Source organism: Trifolium pratense, linkage group LG6, assembly GCF_020283565.1.
Source record: "Trifolium pratense cultivar HEN17-A07 linkage group LG6, ARS_RC_1.1, whole genome shotgun sequence".
Lineage (NCBI taxonomy): Eukaryota > Viridiplantae > Streptophyta > Magnoliopsida > Fabales > Fabaceae > Trifolium > Trifolium pratense.
In genome coordinates, this window is record NC_060064.1 from 2,209,148 (window position 1) to 2,228,063 (window position 18,916).

Consider the following 18,916-nt stretch of genomic DNA (forward strand, 5'->3'; position numbering starts at 1 on the left):
CCACCGCCGTCTCCAACTCCTCTGATCAATCAAAGGTCAGCTTTCCTTGCTTTGGTTCTCAATTTGTGGCGGGCAAAAACTATATTCCACTATCTTTCTTTGGTAGCTTTGGTTCTCGGTCCTCCAAATCAAAGGTTAGCGGAAACTATATTCCCGATGAAATTGTTTTCTCTATTCTTTCAAAACTGTCCATAAAGTCATTGAAGCGCTTTGGATGCGTTCGTAAATCGTGGTCTATTTTATTTGAAAACACTGATTTCATGACTCTGTACAGCAAGCATTTCATATCTCGTCACGGTTTGTGATGATGATTATCATACATTTATTCTCGCTGATGATGGTCTTTACCACTCTGAATTCCATTTGTTCAACAACAAACTCAAATTTAATTTGCCATCTCCAATTCAACCGGCAACTTCTACTCTGGATTTTAATGCTACTCGTATTCTGGGCTCCACAAGTGTTAACGACATTTTTTGTATTGGGCGAAAAAGTTGAGATATGATGCGCCGATATATATTGTGGAATCCCCTTATCGAGGAATTCAAGATCGTTCCTCTTAGCCCTGCTGAACTAGTACCAAAATACCCTGAAGACGACATAACCTATGTGGAAAATCGTTTTCACGGGTTTGGTTATGACCAACTTACAGATGACTTTAAGGTCATTCAGTATGTATCATTTACCTCTCGTTTTGGATGTTATGGCTATTATCTGCCGACATGTTTTTTTGAGATATAGTTTAAAAAATAATTCTTGGAGAATGATCCGCATGGACAAGGGTATGCATGGTCATGGTTTTAATGTTCATGCTGGCCCATTTAATGGTCTTGAAGTTTATGTGGATGGAGCTTGTCATTGGTTGGTTTCGAGATTTGAGGACCATCTTCATGCTATGACTCTGTTGTCATTTGACTTCAGTGATGAGGTGTTCCTTACAACACCCATCGGGGAAGAAACATTTTCTTCTCCATACCATCATCATCACCACTTGGCGGTGTTAAATGGATCAATTGCTTTAATCTCAAATTATTACGATGATATTGTTTATCACATATCTATTCTGGGTGAACTCAGTGTTAGTGAATCATGGATCAAACTATATATTTATAGCCCCTTACCTTCCATCCAATGGCCCCAATTGGATTTGGGAAGATGGGATATATGTTCATTAAAAAAAAAAAGATTACGAACTCGGCTATGTTGATTTGAGCACACAAATAATTGAGGAGGTTGGTATTATTACTGATGGTGGGAAGAGTCTTCGTTTTAATATCGGTCTTTACAAGGAAAGCCTTCGAAGGATCAAGTAACTCGTTTTTTTTTTCTTTCTTATTCTTCTTGTTTTCACTCATAGCTATATAGTCTATGGTGATATGATCTCGTTTTATCAATTTATTTAATTTTAAAGGTTTAGATCTTTGTGACTTGCAAACTGATTGTGTTTTCTTTAATGAATGTACTCCTATTTTACATTTATATATCTTTTACCTATTTTAAATTGGATCTTTATTTATAAAAAACATTAAAACTTGAAAATTACAAAGTGTTGCAATGGGACCTGGATTCCATGCATTCATTTTTTCGGTACAGTCGTGCAGTTGGGCTATTTGTAGCCGTTCGATCAAGATCGGAAGGTTATGATTTAAAAGCATATTTATTAACTGCATTTATTTAAATCGTCCGATTGTGATCGAACGGTTATAAAGTGACTGCACCAGAAATTCAACTGCACCTAATTGATTTTCGTTGCAATGTCCTACTTTTGAGAAAAATTCTGCTCCGTCAGTCTAATGCAGGTGGCGACACTGCCCCTGCCCTAATTTTAAAGCTGGACCTCTAATCAAAAGAAACTCAAAAAATTTATTTAAATTAAAATTAATATCAATAACATAAAATATCATCTTTATAAATTTGTCTTTTTCTCTTCTTTCAAAGAAAGTATAGTGAAAATCATGTCAATTGATATAAGGCTTATGTATGTTTTTTTATTATAGAACGTATAGTACAAAATTAATCCCGTTATAAAATTACTCGTCATTGTAAGATTATTGTCAGTGTATCATTATTATAATTGCAATATTTATCGGTAAAACAAATTGGATAGCCACAGCATATTACAATTGATTAATTGATAGCCACAGAACTGAACACAGATTTATTTATTTTTATGAAACAAAAATTACATTTAGAATCACTGAGGCAAAAACCTAGAAAAAAATACATCAGATAGACACAGATACACTTTAGCTAGACATCACTGCAATTGCAAGTGACAAAAAATTCAAAATCACCCTTACCAAAGTACTTGCATTACAAAGCCACTATGTTTGGTCTAGTGGTGAGGGATTTTGATAGTATGCTAGAGATCCTGGATTCGATCCCCGACTCCATTATGAACAAAAAAAAGTACTTACATTACATCTAAAACAATTAATTTTGGATTACAGCTATACAATTTTTTTGCTTATAACGGTGACAATGAGTTTGGACATGGAACATCATGTATGATGTATCCATACCTATTTTCTACTAGCCCAATGCCAGGGGCTTCGAATTTACAGAAAGCTAAGCACTTTGTGTAACAAATACTGGGAATTGTTAAATATAACCCAACAATTAGGAGTATGTCTTTACATTTTTCATTTTTGAAAAAAATAACCTTTATTAAAAATGTATATCACAAATATGATCTGTATACTGTAAACTTCAAATTTATGGTACATATCGTTAAAAATTGTACAGTCAACTTGAAGTTTACAGTAAACATTTTGTATACAGTGTATAAACTTTAAGTTAACAGTACGAAAAACTGGAAGGTTAGAAAGAAAAAAGGGTATTTTTGTCCAAACAGAAAAATACCGGTTAAAAGACCATCTGTAGCTATAAATTTAACAATTCCCAAAATATTTTACTAGAAAGGAACACATGCTTTCAAAACCATTCTACCGTGCATTTTGGGTAGAAGCCTTTGTCTGCAGCAACATGGGTGGCGGCTAGTAACTCTTTCTGAACTTTTCGCCTCTCATAAAACACCAAGCATGAAATCGATGTGCATTTCACACCACTTTCAAGAAGCCTATCACCGCCTCCACAGTGGTGACATATCTGCAAGAGAGGAAAAACCCCATTAACTATCACCAGAACAAAAAGAAAATATTACAAGTCAGATTTGAAATAACAGAAACTATCATTAAACCTGACCTGAGACAGCAAAACTACAAAATAGATAATCTTATGCGAACCAACTACACACCTATGTTGCATGGATAGAGGTACGGTACCCGTATCGAATACAAGTATAGAATTTTCAAAAAACAATCCAATAACCATTTTCCCTCTTTCCTTTCTCTATATATTCCTAAAAATAAATAATGTAACTAACAAATAATAAAAACATGATTCCCACGAATACGGCTACATGCACAACACGAATTTGGAGTGCCCATATTTTAGAGTTACATACACAAGAGTGATGCAACTGCCTATCATTTTCAAGCATATTTCCTCCATGTGTAAAATAACCTATTCAATCCCCTTGGCGAGAAAATAAAGAAGGATAGACCTACACACATTTTCATTACAATAGATGAAAAACATAATATACTTACAGACACAAGATGTTGCATCTCCTGCTCCAACTTTGAAGTTTTACCAATCACTGCTGTCGCAGCAGCCACCTCATTTTCAGAACATTGATTGCATAAACGGGCTGATGCCTGGACCAACTCACCACAGAGTACACAGTGTTTTGAGAGATAGTAATAATCAATTCTGGTTCGATGGAAGTTTGGAGTGAATGCATGTTTTACAGAAGCTTCTCTTATAGGGCGAGGCATCTCTGCAAACCACTGGTTCAGGTCAGCACCAACAAGCCCAAATACTCGCTGTAAAGCCGGTATTATTTGCTTATTAATGTAATATAAATCATTTATTCTGAATGGGGAATTAATTGCCAAGACTTCCAATGGATCAACAACCATATCAACCAGGCGGGCTCCAGGCTCTCCATGGATTACAACGTAAGGTATTCTCTCTGCATAACGTGGTTCAGCCCTACGATCAACCCTCATTGCCTTAGTTGCCACAATTGCAGCAGGAGGAAGTGATGAGATCCTTGCACTGTAGGTACCCAAGCGAACCTCCTTTGCAAAGATAAAATCCTTAAGGGAAACTCTGCCTGAAAGAATCCTCTTCCACTGACGTTGCAAATAAGTCTTCACCTGCATGCAGCAAATAAGAGATAATAATGAATTCAATAAAGTATCCAGAATAATCAGTTGGAAATCTGTTGTTTTGTATTTTTTCTTCCTTTCAAAAAAATTTGCTTGAACAAGAAGGGAAATTAAAAGGGGGAAAAATTGGCGTGGAGGATTCATTAGATGGACTTTTCAGTTGATGAGGATGCTGAATACAACATCCAAGTGATCAATTATGCAGAAAATGTATCCATGAGAAAAAGGAAAGTAAATCAGGGAAATACCTTGACAGTAACAAAACACGCATTAGCTTATATATCATGAAATATATTATGATCATTTTTAGAATATTACATTCATTGGGATGTATACAGGAAAGATGCGACATGAAAGCATGTGTACCTCCAATACACTCTGGTGCTCAAAAAAAAGTCTCAAAGATCGCTCCATTATTTTTGCAACTGCTTCACACGTGTCCCTGCGTACTGTTTCAATACCTTTGGCGTCAAAAACAGGTTCAATTTGATTGGGGCTTTCATAACTGTAGCCAACATATCTCTTTTTAGTAATGAGGAAACACGGGTGATAAACTTTCTCCATCTTCAAGGTGATGGGACTTGGATTCATAGCAGTGATAGCAGAAGCAATCTCACTCCCAATTTGGAAGGACTCTTTGACAGTGCGTCCTTTAAGGAGGACAAACATACTGCAGCAAAAACACCCTTTAATTCTGTCACTTTAATACACATTACTTGATATAATAATAATTGCAAAGATGATTCAACAATGGCCATCATTCAATTTTTACACTATCCAAGTCAGCTGTATGCGTAAACACTTCAATTGAAAGGAGCACATAAATACTTGCAAGTGATTTATGTAAAAGTTTGATTTTGCAATTACACAATCACTAATAATCATCTTTTTTACATGTGACAATGTCATGATATAGGATAAAAGGGGTTTCATGTAATTTTCAAGTGATCTTTCTCTTTGGGGATTTTATTAATTATTTTAAGATAACTATGTTGTATTTTTCTTCTTTTAGATAGAAGAATGATTAATTTAATAATGAAGAGGAAAAAGTTCACAAGCGCAAACAAAACAACAGCAAAGGGAAGGAAAAAACAATAATAAATAAGGTCAAAAGAGCAACTCAATTACGTAGCCAAGTTTGACCAAATGCCAAGAATGGCACGTGTTAGAATTAGAACATCAATATATAAATTAAGAATGCTATGGAAGACTTCCTGTCAGAAAGTTTTTGTCATAACTTCTATCACGTTTCTTAATTCCTTGTGTGCATATGTTTGTTCAGGAGAAAAAATTACTTTCTATATAAGAGAGGTAAGTGTAATTAGGCATATCTCATGAGCGTGTAATTTAACCTAGCTAGAAATATTGTACATGTTAGTGTTACCTATCAGTATCTCCATAAATAACTTTAGCATTCCACTTTTCATGTAGATTTACAAATGATATAGCCTTTTCCAGTGTACACCGTCCACATTGAACAATGCTGTCTGCAAGTTCTGCACAAGGCATGCGACCACTAAATCCAGCAGCAGTGTAACCATATGTTACATTTGATATGAGCTTCAAAGCAAGCTGTCGTGCATTAAATATCTGAAAAGAAAATTGCAATATTTGGTAAATCTATTTACATGCATTTGAAAAATCATGTCCTACATTGCATATAGCTGATGCAATTGAATCCATGAAAAGCAGCAACACATTAAGTTAAAAATCTTTAGCATGTATTCAGTTCAGAAAATCATCCAGACTGAAAAGAATCATAAAATTAATTTTACGCCAGTATGGGAAATAAATATTTTAAAAGAGAAAAATTATACTTTAAGAATAACACAGACTCTGTAAATTTATTATCATATGGACATGGTCTCCAATTCTTTACCGTTATACTAGTATATACAAGTATTATTGAATAATCATACTGGGTGTGACTTGAAAATATTCAATTCCAAATCACATGCATACCCGCTGAAGGACTTGCTCTGAAGGAGGCAACTTTTTCATTGCTTGTTTTACCATTATTCTAGTTGATAAAATTTCTTCCAATAGACGGGGAAGTATGCCTCTTTGAACCTATACAGTACAGTACAGATTGAAGTTAGTTTATCCTCTCCTTGAGTCATGACAACTCAATAGGAAAAAAAATTGACTGAATCACCTTGGAAGGTACAAACATAACACCATTTGGAGTGAGCAAGATTTGATCTTTTAAATCCTGCAGAACATGTCGTTCTGGTGAAAATGGACTAACCCCAAGAATGTTAGTCTTTGATGCCCCAACTTTGCCAAGACATGTACAAAAGCAAAGGTTGTATGCAATTATCATTGATGGATATAAAGATTGGAAGTCAAGCACGACAACAGGATCTGAATAAAATCCTGACTCTGGTTCCATTACTAGCGGCAGGCATTCCATGGCAGGTTGAGAAGCAACCTACAACAAGAATGATTTGGTGAATAAAACAAACATTAAATAGACATTTAAGAAGCCCCAGAATCAGAATGACAAAAAACAACAATGAATAAGGGAGAACAAAAGTCAGTTTTGATGCGCAAACAACAATACCAATAGTTTGGGCTCTAAGCCCTCTTTGTGTAACCCAGGAAAAAAAAATACCAATAGTTTGACTAAAGGAAAAACTTGATAGCTTGAATAATAATAATAATACAACCTGTTTCAATGGGTTAATAGAAAGAAAAAAAATGCCCATAGAGATATAAATGCACTGTCCTTCAGAATGACTCAGCCGTTATATAGTCCCTGGTGATGCACTGAACACATAACCCACCAAGAACCTTTTTATTAATGGAATTATCCATTCATCACACTCAATCTTCTTTTTCAACTAAAATAACACATCTAGAGAAGAGTTACAAAAGTAAGTTGAGAAAATGAGAGATCCCTTAAATAGTAGTGGCAACTTGAATATGAATATTTCTCATTAACTTGAAAAAGGTTGAAACAACTATTTATATACATATAATCTACATAGGATTGTAATCCTATCATAACTGCAAAAGATACTAACAAATCATACTACAATAAATATCAATATCTCAACAGACATGATATGTTATGATCAATAACACATCTAGAAAAGAGATATAAAAGTAAGTTGAGAAAATGAGACATCTCTTAAACACAGTCTAGACTCTAGAGTATTTGATAGTAGTAGTAGACATGATATGTTATGATCATAGTACTATAAATTTAAAGATCATAAATGAAATCTTCCTAGGAGGGCGGGTGAACAAAAGGATGAAGTATATTGAGTAGTAGTAAACTCATTGTTGTCTGGACATCCAGAATAATATTATGGTATGTAACTTTATTATGCCCTGTATGGATCACAAATATTGTAGTTTTACATGGATAAAAGGAAAGGAGAGGATGTGAGAATTGTGAGAGAACCTGTTGATTTCCAGGTGAGATAGCAACATAGTTTTGTGTGTGGGCCAACCTCAAAAACATGGATTCAACCCGATATTGTGAACCTCGAGAAAGAACAGAAAAAAAGTCTATTCCAAAGACGCGAGCAAGTTCTGATGTTCGATTCACCTGCAAAATAAAAATAAATAAGAATTAACAAAAGCCTAAAAATCCAGTGAACAAGAAAAGACGCGTAAATGTTACTTTTCGACCCAAAACGTCATAATAAAGCAAACTAAGGAATCCACGGAGTTATAGATTCACAAAAATACAGTAACATATTACTACCAAGACCTGAGTATTATGTATTAGTAATGAAGGTTTTGACCAAATAGTAAATAGTCCAAATAGTAAAGAGAGATTTAGAGGCAAGTGGTTTATCTTTAGACTTAATACATGACAAGCATATAGTGTTGATTGATCTATGCAACCAACACCGCCTAGTGGGAAAGTTTAATTGGTAATATTGTTGTATCATCCATTAACTTATCAAGAATAAAAATAGACTCTGCTTGTAGTATAGCCAAAACAAGCAGCATAGCTACGTGCATTGGCAATAATCTTATAATCCTACTTACCATATCAAGTTGGTTTAATATCTCAAGGTTCAGCTTTGCTCTATCCATAACATATTTGATACACTGATATCTTGCTTTCCCTGGACCACTTGAAAACCATTTTGTCAGCACCTTGTGGTTAAGTGAAGGAACTTTACGCCTCAATACAGCTTCAGCAACAGCTTCAACCGAATACAAATTCAGCTTAACTTCTCCACGAATCAATCTCCATAAATTAAGGACAATTCTTCCACCAACATGAACTCCGCTAGCATGTGTACGTCCCCATTCATCCTCAATTATTGAACTTTGTTGCGCACAACAATCTAGACTAGGAGTATCCGAGATGTCCGGTTCCAAGATACTTTTTTCAGATGTTTCAGTGTCTTGAGAATTAATCCAGGAATTAGATGGAGTGCGAGACAAATCATTAAGTAATCCCAAACCAAGATGTGAAGCCCTTTCTGCTAGAAAACCAAGAGAACTCCCTTGAATATCCCAACCCATCAATATATCTGGGTCAGATGAAGACACAATCTTCATAAATTCTTTAAACAAGTGCTTCTCATCAGTGAAGTTCAGTACTTTGCAGTCTGATAAGCCATCAAGACTTCTGGAAACCAATCAGGAATAAACATGAATAGTAATTTAGAAAACATAAGATGAGCATATAAAATTTTCCACCAATAAAAAACCAATCAAGAAAGCAAATGAGTAACTGTTGACATAATGAGACATTACCATACCTCTGACAAGGTACAAATTTACTATGCAAAAGAACTTGAACTTTAATAGTAGCATCGCAATCGTTCTGAAAACCAAGAGCTACAATGTTCACCCCATCAAATTGAGGATCAGGTAAAAGGTCTGCTCTAGATTCTGCAAGCACCTATCAGTGTTGCAATCAAGTCAGACCGACATGAATGCCAAGACTATAGAAATGTTAACTAAAAAATACAACAAAAGAAGCTTATTTAAAATATTAAGATATATTTAAAACATAACACAGTAAAAAATGTACTCTTCAATAACAAGAAATAAAGGCAAAATAGATGCCTCGGTTCCTAGAACAACAATGATACTGATCACTTCTCAGAAGGTAACATCAATTAATATATTTGGGTTTTAACTAATTATCATTAAAAAATAAAATGTATAAGAATTTGGAAGTTGAGAACTATACTGATAACAAAAGAAGCATGATCGCAGATCACCAAAAAGCATCTAACAACAATAGAAAAAGCTAATCTATAACAATATATAAAAAGGATAGGTGAGTTTGGGCTGGATTTTTTATATTGTCCAAATTACCCTTCAATTTTAAATTCAAATAACACAATGGTCCTTTCTTATTAAGGTCTTCCAACTATCACAATTCTTGCAGAAATTTAAATAAGGTACTTTTTTTAATTGCAAAACTTTATTAATCTCTGATTTTTAATTTCATAACATAAGAGTTTTTTTTTTTACATAAGTTAGACACAGGCAGGCGCGGAACGCGCCTGTCTGGCCCGCTAGTAACTAATAATATAAATATAAAATAAATCATTAACCAAAAAAGAAATCAACAATACAGTTAGTTATTCAGTTATCAACATCATCACTTTTGAAGCATGACCAATAATGGGGATTGATGTTTTGTGTGTGTGTGTGTGTGTAAGAGAGAGAGAGAGAGAGAGAGAGAGTAACTGTCACCCAATATTAAGAATCAAGTTCTTAGAAAATGTTAGAAAAAAGTTGTTGTATTGCAAAAATAAGGTCTTCAAATCAGAACCAGATATTAAAATCTCAGAGGCATCGAAAAAATTTAGAAGACATTGTCACATATTTTCTGTAAATAAAACTATGACAATACTATGTCCAATACCTCTATACTAAGTAATGTCAATTGCTGTCCACGGCCAACACTTGCAGGGTCCCGAAATCCAGTTTGACTTAGAGGGGTAAAACTTGAATTCTCACCAGGGCCTGATATCTGCGAAATATCTTGAGAGCGATCCATGCATGCTTTTATTCCTTCTGTTTGTCCTTCGCTAATGCATGGAAGCTTCTTTTCTGTGCCAGCATCTTGATACAGCTCAGGCCTAAGAGGAGGTCCAGATGCGCATTTAGACACAACCTTGTCCTCTGCACCAGGTTCTTGACGCACTTGATCAGGAGAATGCCTAAGAGAAGGTCCAGATGTGCATTTAGGTACATCCTGGTCCTCTGCATCAGGTTCTTGATGCATTTGATCAGGAGAATACCCAGGAAAGAGAAGATTAGTATAACCAGATTCAGGTATTACCTTGTCATAATTATTAAACATGTGGGATGTTTCTGTTAGTCTTGTTGTTGCAGACTTTTAGTTTGGTGATGTATCTTTGTGTGTTATTAATTAAAAAAATTCAGAGCAGTGTCTGAACTAGACATGAATACCATTCTTTAGAATTGGTTCTCTTTCTGTTAATAATAACAAACTGCCTAAAGAAAAATCAACATTTTGCTAGAAAATTTGCCCATGAATAATCACTCATGGACCAATTCAAATTTTCAAATTATTTTTCTAAAAATAAAAAATAACACCCTAACATTTTGCTAATTTTTTTATATTTCTTTAGTGAATTTCCTTGAGTAAGTGAAATTGGTAAAAACTAAAAACAAATCACTGATAAGCTATGAAATGCATATATGTTCAAGCAGATACCTCTCTCATCACAAAATAGCCATCTCTGCACAGAACTGGCAGCAGGAGGCAAAATATTAGGTGTTAATAGGTATAGGTGAGAGCCATCATTTTGATAGTAAGTGGAAACACTGTTTCTCCCAGAGGATCCGGGGGTTTTAATAGTAACACACTTTTTCCAAGATTCCATCTGTTTCTGGGAATTCCTTGCAGAAATAGGAAGAAAAACATCCAGAGCATTCCCTTCAAGAATTAAACACAAGCTCATGAGAAGTTTCATCAAACATCCAGTAAGATCAGACCAGAGGATATGGAAGAAGACATAACAAGCTAAACTTAACAACCAAGACTTATCCTACTAGATGGGGGTCAATTACACAGCATATAACATCTAGTTCAGGAATTCATTATTTCACAAAATACCTTACTTCCTGGTTAAATCAAGTCACCAAAATTCATTGGGATGATAATGCATCTAAACATGCGTATATGACGGAGACAAGCATTAAAAAATACAAGTCTCTAGGACCAATACGAGAGAGACAGTGAATAAAATGATAGCAGTTTGTAAAGTTTTGCTCGCCTGAGGATTTTCAGCCAGATATTGACATTCATAATACTATTTCCACTGCAAAGATGGCTCCTTCTATATCGCTTTCATGCCAGAACCATGTGTCTTTAAGGGAAAACAATGCCAAAAGCAGCCACCCGGCAATGAAAATAATTTTTTTCTATCAAAGTTTCTTTAAATGGTCACAATCAAATTATTCACAACATAGTAATTCCATATAAATCAGCACTCAATCTAAGAAAAGGATATCTTCTATACACATTTTATAAATGATTGGACCTCTGGAGTCTGGACACCAAAAATGACATAAAAGCATAAGTTTTTTTATGTATACTGGCTATTCCACACAATGGCAAGTTTTCAAAAAATAGTAATAAAGGCTGACTGACAAGTTAACGAAAGAACCATATATTCACCAAAATGTCTCTAATGAGTAAAGATAAACATATCCAAAAACCATTCAAATTTCAATGTATAACAAACATGGAGACAAATTTACAAAAACAAGGGGTGGGGAGTTGAGTTAAAGAAGGTATAGTTAAAACCTGGCATTTCATCATCCTCGTCCAAATGTAAATGGGTATCAGAGAAGGTTGACAACGACAAATTACTTTCAAGATTCTTGTCGACTAAAGAGTTATTGCCTATGGTTATTTCAGTTAATTTCACGTGATTACTCTTCAGGTCATCAACAATGGGTTCTGAGCCAACAGTCTCACCCAACAATTTTTTATCCAGCTTTTGATTATCGACCTTTTCACTTAGCAATACTCTTGTGTCACTTTCAGCACTTTTTCCAACAGCATGCTCGTAAGGCTTCATCTGTTCATGCTGCACAAAACATATGCTACCACAATTTTTTTTATCCATGCAGTTACTTTTGCCCGACACTTTGTCATCAATTAACGAGTTCTGTCTACTACCTGAAGCAGCAGAATCAGTTTGCTGGCACCTCTCAGGAGCTCTGACTTTATGATCATCATCAGTTCTCAACTGAGCATCTAAAGAGGAACTTGGGGTATAGGTATCCGAAGCTACAAGTTTTGCATAAGTTGTTCCATCCTTGGTATTTTTCTCCCTGCAAGCTATCGATTTGTCCATGGCATCAATAAAATGAGAAGTTTCAAGAAGGTCTGGCCCTTCATGCATTGAAGAAGAACTTTGATTTGTGGATTTTCTCAACACCACACTTGCTTCTAGACACCTCCTTTCATGTTGGCCTAAACATTCATCTTCTGATATATTAAAAAAACCATCACTGCCAGAAGGAAGCGACTGTTTCCCACACACTAAATTATCACGACTGCTCACTTCATGATCAGAATTTGTCTGGAGTTCTGTTTCTAATTCATCGGTTTGCATTGTTTCCAATTCAAGTTTTTGCCAAAGGCATGTTTTTGGTCCCCCGTGCCTGTCCAAAATAAGCTTCTTTGCAGTTCCAGATTCACGTTCATCATGTTCAACTCGATAGGATCGCTTTCGCCTCATCAAGTCCCGTATAGAGCAGCTAACTAAACTATGTACTTCTTTTGAATCTGAAGCGCCTTCACCAACATTTCTTTTAATACAAGTATTATTTTTAACCTCGTTTGTGGTTAAGTAATCTGAGAGAGCAGAATCCCTGGTTTCACTTTCAAACAGATGAGCCACTTGTGAAGTAGTATGCTCTCCGTCATTATTAACCTTTCCGGTCATGGAAAAAGGCAAAGACCCCCATTGCCTATTCCTTTTATCTGCAGTAACTGTTCGTGTGTTTGTATTGTGCAGTAAATGGTACTCAGAAGCTCCTTTCTTTTCCCTGTTTATCTCAACTGCAGAAGAAGTGCCAGCCAAATTAGCACATGGACTTGAGCATTCATCATCGTTAGAACCATCAACTTGAGGTATCATACTGTCAGATGAAGCTTCAACGGGACAATTGTGATCAAAGGAACGAGAAGGCTTTTTCTTTGGAAGGTCTAACTCCTCCATATCATCAATTGAATCTAGAATATCCTGACACTCCTGCTGGGACTCACTCTCATAAGCCATATTCGCTTTCTCCAGCATCTTATCAATTGTTGCAGCAGGTAGCAAGGGACTCAAGATTGTTTCACAAGCAAGTTCATCATCAGAGTTTATATCCTCTGCGGCTTGAGAAGTCGCAAGCCACTTAAGAAGATTTTGTGCTTCCATATCAGCATCCTAGAAAGCAGGAAATACAGAAATGGAAGGTAAAATTTCAATAGACATAATCGTGCAAAAGAATATGAAAGACTGAATAGTGTCGTGATTAATCTAAATTCTAATCCTTTGGCTCCATGAAGTCCAGTAAATACTGTTCCGGGATTTTTTTTTTGGAAAATGACAACAACTTTATATATAAGTGAGAGCATTATTTTCTATTTATTTAACAGGTATTTTTTTAATGGCTTAACAAGTTTATTATTTATCCATAAATTTATAATTTGTTTGAATAGTTCATATATATCATCCATAGATACAGTTGTCAACAAAAAATATATATGGAAAACATAAACCCAGGATAAACAATTTAAATATTTTTCATCAACTTCCATTTGGGAGTGTAAACAACGCATGAAATTGATGCAATTGTGTACTAGCAGAACAGCAAGCTCTAGTTAAAACTTGCACTATTTTATTAACGATGATCTAGACAATCAGCGACAAAAAATATTATTTATGGTAGGTGATACCAGCTTTTAAGAAAGAATGAAGATTTCAAATTGAACAGTTCTTCCAGATAGACCATTCATGGGATCCTGACTACATATAGAGCAACTGATCATATGGTAAGACATATTTTTGTGAAGGGGTGGGAGGAAGAGTCTATGAAATAAACAGGTATGTATTTGAATACTTATGTTATTATGTAATTAACATAAAAACCAGGTGCGCATAATAGAAAGAAAAACACACTCGCCGTCTATAAATTAAACACTACAAACTAATATCCCACTCCTGAAAAAGGTTACCAAATTTTTTTTTAAAAAAAAGGTAATAATGAAAGTATCTTATTGTATGTGGAAGAAAAACACTGGAAAAACTTCTTGCCTTTATGTCCAACATTCTGATCTTTTCAGCTGATTGCATTTCACCAATTTTCAACAAATTGAGACTTGTGGCAGTCCCTTCCTCGGGCAATTTGGCATTTTCACACAATGAAGCTGGTGGCGATGCTGAGCCTATTATGTCTGTTTCTCTGCAACATTTCAAGGCTTGTTAGGCCTTCATATATAAGATAAGATACAATAAATTGTCCATCGGCAATGGCTGTAGAAGAACCTTAATTCTTTCTCCAAAGGAGTGCAAAATAAAGTGGTCTCAGCTTCACTGCACAATTGAATAACTTTATTCTCAAAGTCGAGACCAGATGAGAGAAGTTTCATGACATCTTCAGGTAGTGGTTTACCAGGATCAGAAGCCATAGTAGCCTCATGAATCCCCGTTCGTTTTCGCTGTTCCTGAAACATTACAGGAAAACTAATTTAGAAAAACCCAGACATTGACAACATAACATGTAAAATGGACATAGAAAAACAGATTAATAGGTTACCTCCCATATTGGTACAAGTGACTGAACCATGTTGACATTTGAGCTTGTTTGTGAGAGAGATGAAAACATTTTAAATTTCTGATTAAGAATCTCTGCAGAACAGATATGTCATAATCAGAAGAAGAATAACAGTAGCAGAAGACATCATTATTTGTATTTGTGTGTCAGTATGGCCATGAAACTAGACCAACCATCTACAGAAGCATCTCCTTCAAGCTCACAGATGCTTTGACGCTTAGGACAGTGAGCCTTATCATTTGATGAAGCACCAAATTCACTAGGCACTGACCACATCCAGTCAATTGAGATCATGGAAGATGTCCACAGTTTTGACTCTAAACAAACATCAGCACCTGGATCTGCCTAATGAGAATATTATAGGGAACACATTATCGAACCGTAACATTACAGTAGTCTAACAAATAAACAAAGTTAGGGAAACCTTGAACAATGAAAACATTCAAGTCAACTCACCTTTCGGTGCTGGTTATTGATGTCTAAATTCTTGTGAGTAGAATCCGGCATGGGATGGCGGAACCTCATCTTTGATAGGTGTAAATGACCCATGCCATACAAGTTGTAATCAACCTAACATAACAAAACAAATTTTATCGACCGGCACTAAGCAAACATGTGCTAAAGGATTTTTCATTCAGGCAATGAGGCAATCAAATGAGAGAACACTGGTGGACAAACACAGTGCGTTTTCACAACTAAAGAAGACAAACAGCAAAGGCACAAAATTTATTTAACATTACCGGGGAAAAAATGACACTTACATGTACAATTAACAGAAGGTACAGAGTAAAATGAGCAGAAAATCATAAGACAGTGGTAACTTAAATGTATCACAATTCCAAGCTCAAGACAGTATCTGGATGTTCCAAGCCAATCCCAATCATAGAAATAATAGGAAAAAGAATACATAAAATTAGATTGAACAAATTTAGTGGCTGAATGCAGCCTGATGAGTAAAATTCAGGGCGTTGATAACGGCATGTAAAGAACAACAACTAATTTAAATAGAAAATCTTATATCATGTTTAGTTACACATGAACTACAATAAGTTTCAGTTATACCAAATCATCATATGAAAATACATACCAGAAACTGAAGAATAAAGGGAATATGTGATTCGTGCGGCTGTAAACTTTTATCAAGAACAGCACCTGCCTGAAAAGCAAATGTCATGATGAAAGCTTATTCTCTGTAACATCAAATGAAGATGAAGTAGTTTTAAAAAAGATTTTCTAATTATCAACAAAATTTGTAGTATTCAGAACAAAATGGTGACAAGTTTACAAGCAGCAAGCTGCATGAGAATTACCAAGAGATGATTTGCTGCACGAGAGACATCTTGAGGATAATATCTATATGAACCGGTCAAGGCTTACCCTTTTCTGGTAAGAAGTATTCCCATAATTTAGACATGATATCATTGTAGCTTGTACATGCAACTGGCATGTGCAGGATGTGCAACTGTGCATGTGAAAACATATTGCAAAAAGAATAAAAAATTGTATAAAACATCCGGATACAGGTATATCTTTACAAAAAACTCTTCAAATGAGCGATAGCCATAAAATTTCCTTGCTCGTACAAGGCTGCAGCCATGTACATGTTGTCTCGATGAACCAGCACTGCTTTTAAGCTGTAAAAGTTCAAAACATGGTATTACATCTTTAATATATGAAAAAGTTTATCTATTAATGCAAAAAGAAAATCATAAAATAGAGGGCGCAAAACCCTTTCTAACATGTCCAAAGATACCTTCAAAGCTTTCTCGAGAGAAGCAGCTACCGTATAGGTGTATGCATCACCTGTACAACATCAACGAAAAAATATTCTAAACAATGAGTAATTAAACCGAAATTTGACAAATATTTCAAGCGTAAATACAGAATACTGAACAAAACTTAATCAATAAAAAAAAACATCATGCAGATGATGAAAATTAGCCTACAAATAGTACAGAATCGTTAGACAAGTCAAATCAATCAAATTCAAATATAAAAATTTTAACAAACACATGAACCTGATTTGTCAAAAAAACAAACACTTGATACATAAAAAACAGGGACCATGAAACGTGACTTGTTTATTACCTTGGTCTAGTTGAAGTGGTATATCCGAACACGGAACATATAAATAAGGTAAAGCCTACAAAGAATAATATGGATGAACAATTAAAATTTAAGCATAATAGAATTATTGAAAGATAATGAAACGTTAACAATTTTGCATCATACAAAATTAATATAAACATAATAAGAGAGTGTAGATCAAATATTTCCTGTCCCTGTGAGCTTAGCTCAGTTGGTGGTAGGGACATTGCATTATATATACAGGGGTCGAGGTTCGAACACCGAACACCCCCACTAATTCACCTTAAGGTGGGATTTCTAACCACTAGGCAAAAAAAAAATTAAAGAGAAAAAGGAATATGCACTGACAGTGTAAAATAATTTTACATTATCAACCAATACCAGCCATATTTTCCGCTACATGTGTAAAACTATTTTACACGGTCACGGTTAGTACATCTCCATTAAACTCTTATTAAAACAGATCTAACTAACATCTTCAAAAATATTTAAAAATACCAAAACATTGTTTCGAAAATTACATTCTTCCTAATTTGTCATCGATTTTCTCTCTATCACAATTGTTATAGACAAAAATTGATATGAAAACTTACTCCATGTATGTGCAAGCAAGTTTTCTGTCCAGCAGGAGTAGAACCATACACTCTTATTACAGGAACTTCATTCACTTTTCCACCTTACAAATAAATACCAAACCACAACAAAATCAGTGGAAACTGAATCTGAATATTGAAAAACGCATAACGAAGCATAAATCGTAGTCGTTTTGTTCTTCGAATAGTTTAATTGATGATTGAAAGTGAAATTAGTTAGGGTTTAGTGTGATACCATGGAAGCTGCTGTAAGAGATATCGATGTCTGGAATTGGCGGTGCCATGTAATGATCTATGGAGACAATTCGAACACTAAAAACCTCTGAATTTGACTGTGAATCTGACATTTTCTTCGAATCGCGATGAAGAAACTTGCCAAATGAAAAAGTGAGCGAAATTGAAAACGGTGGAACTTTTGGCGCTAGGTAGTAGTCGGAACGAGTTCAACATTTTTACAAGAAACTTCCACTAATTTTCAAATGTTTAATTTCACTTATGCCCTTATTTATTATTTATTAGAGAGAGAATTTTAAAAATAAATAAGTTAGTTGAATTAAGGGTAACTAAATAAGAGTATACATTGAATAAATTTAAATTTATATGAGTACAGGACAGGTGAAATTCTAGTCATTAGGCTACTGGACAAAAAAAAAAGGCTTAATTAGTAAAATGGTCCCTTAAAAACATTTTTGGTTTCAGATTGGTCCCTTAAAGAAAAAAATGTCCAAATAGGTCCCTTAAAGAAAAAAGGTCCGAATAGGTCCTTAAAGACATCTCCGTTAATCAGTTTGGTCTTATTCGGACCTGTTTTACCAAACTGATTTACGGAGATGTCTTTAAGGGACCTATTCGGACCTTTTTTCTTTAAGGCCAAACTGATTTACGGAGATGTCTTTAAGGGACCTATTCGGACCTTTTTTCTTTAAGGGACCTATTTGGACCTTTTTTTCTTTAAGGGACCAATCTGAAACCAAAAATGTCTTTAAGGGACCATTTTACTAATTAAGCCAAAAAAAAAACTTAAATTAGTCATAATTTATATAAATAAAAAATTAGTTTTTGACATATTATAACATGGATTAAATTGTCTCCAATATAAAAATGTTAAAGACTAATTTATATATTATTTTTCAGGGGTTAAATTGGATCACGAAAAAATTGTGAGACTGAATTGAATCTCTACTCTACTAATTATATGGAGTGCTT

The 18,916-nt window shown here is 34.7% G+C and overlaps 1 protein-coding gene across 4 annotated transcripts; it reads right to left on the reverse strand.

The window, feature by feature from the left end:
* Window positions 1–2,102: 2,102 nt before the first annotated feature.
* LOC123890912 (DNA polymerase zeta catalytic subunit) lies at window positions 2,103–18,152 on the reverse strand. 4 transcript variants are annotated; one of them, XM_045940651.1, is made up of 24 exons: window positions 17,946–18,152; window positions 17,711–17,793; window positions 17,118–17,172; window positions 16,783–16,832; window positions 16,551–16,663; window positions 16,340–16,382; window positions 16,117–16,185; window positions 15,486–15,599; window positions 15,203–15,374; window positions 15,012–15,103; window positions 14,741–14,919; window positions 14,510–14,657; window positions 12,001–13,639; window positions 10,906–11,127; window positions 10,087–10,439; window positions 8,966–9,108; window positions 8,241–8,832; window positions 7,645–7,791; window positions 6,391–6,666; window positions 6,198–6,305; window positions 5,620–5,825; window positions 4,602–4,905; window positions 3,612–4,223; window positions 2,103–3,108 (listed from the first exon to the last, which is right to left on the reverse strand). In XM_045940651.1, exons 1-24 carry the CDS (start codon window positions 18,055–18,057, stop codon window positions 2,935–2,937), a joined length of 6,006 nt encoding a protein of 2,001 aa, XP_045796607.1. In that variant the 5' UTR covers window positions 18,058–18,152; the 3' UTR covers window positions 2,103–2,934. The 4 variants fall into 4 exon arrangements, with proteins under 4 accessions (XP_045796607.1, XP_045796608.1, XP_045796609.1 ...); XM_045940652.1 differs by lacking the exon at window positions 17,946–18,152 and having other exon boundaries at window positions 2,149–3,108; window positions 17,639–17,766; XM_045940653.1 differs by lacking the exons at window positions 16,117–16,185; window positions 16,340–16,382; window positions 16,551–16,663; ... (2 more) ...; window positions 17,711–17,793; window positions 17,946–18,152 and adding an exon at window positions 15,791–15,884 and having other exon boundaries at window positions 2,149–3,108.
* Window positions 18,153–18,916: the final 764 nt, after the last annotated feature.

Coding starts and splice junctions, on each gene's coding strand:
- LOC123890912 (XM_045940651.1), bottom strand. CDS start 18,057: ATGTCAGATTCACAGTCAAATTCAGAGGTTTTTAGTGTTCGAATTGTC. Junction 17,173..17,710: donor CTTGCTTGCACATACATGGA/GTAAGTTTTCAT, acceptor TATTCTTTGTAG/GCTTTACCTTATTTATATGT. Junction 16,664..16,782: donor CTCTCGAGAAAGCTTTGAAG/GTATCTTTGGAC, acceptor GAACTTTTACAG/CTTAAAAGCAGTGCTGGTTC.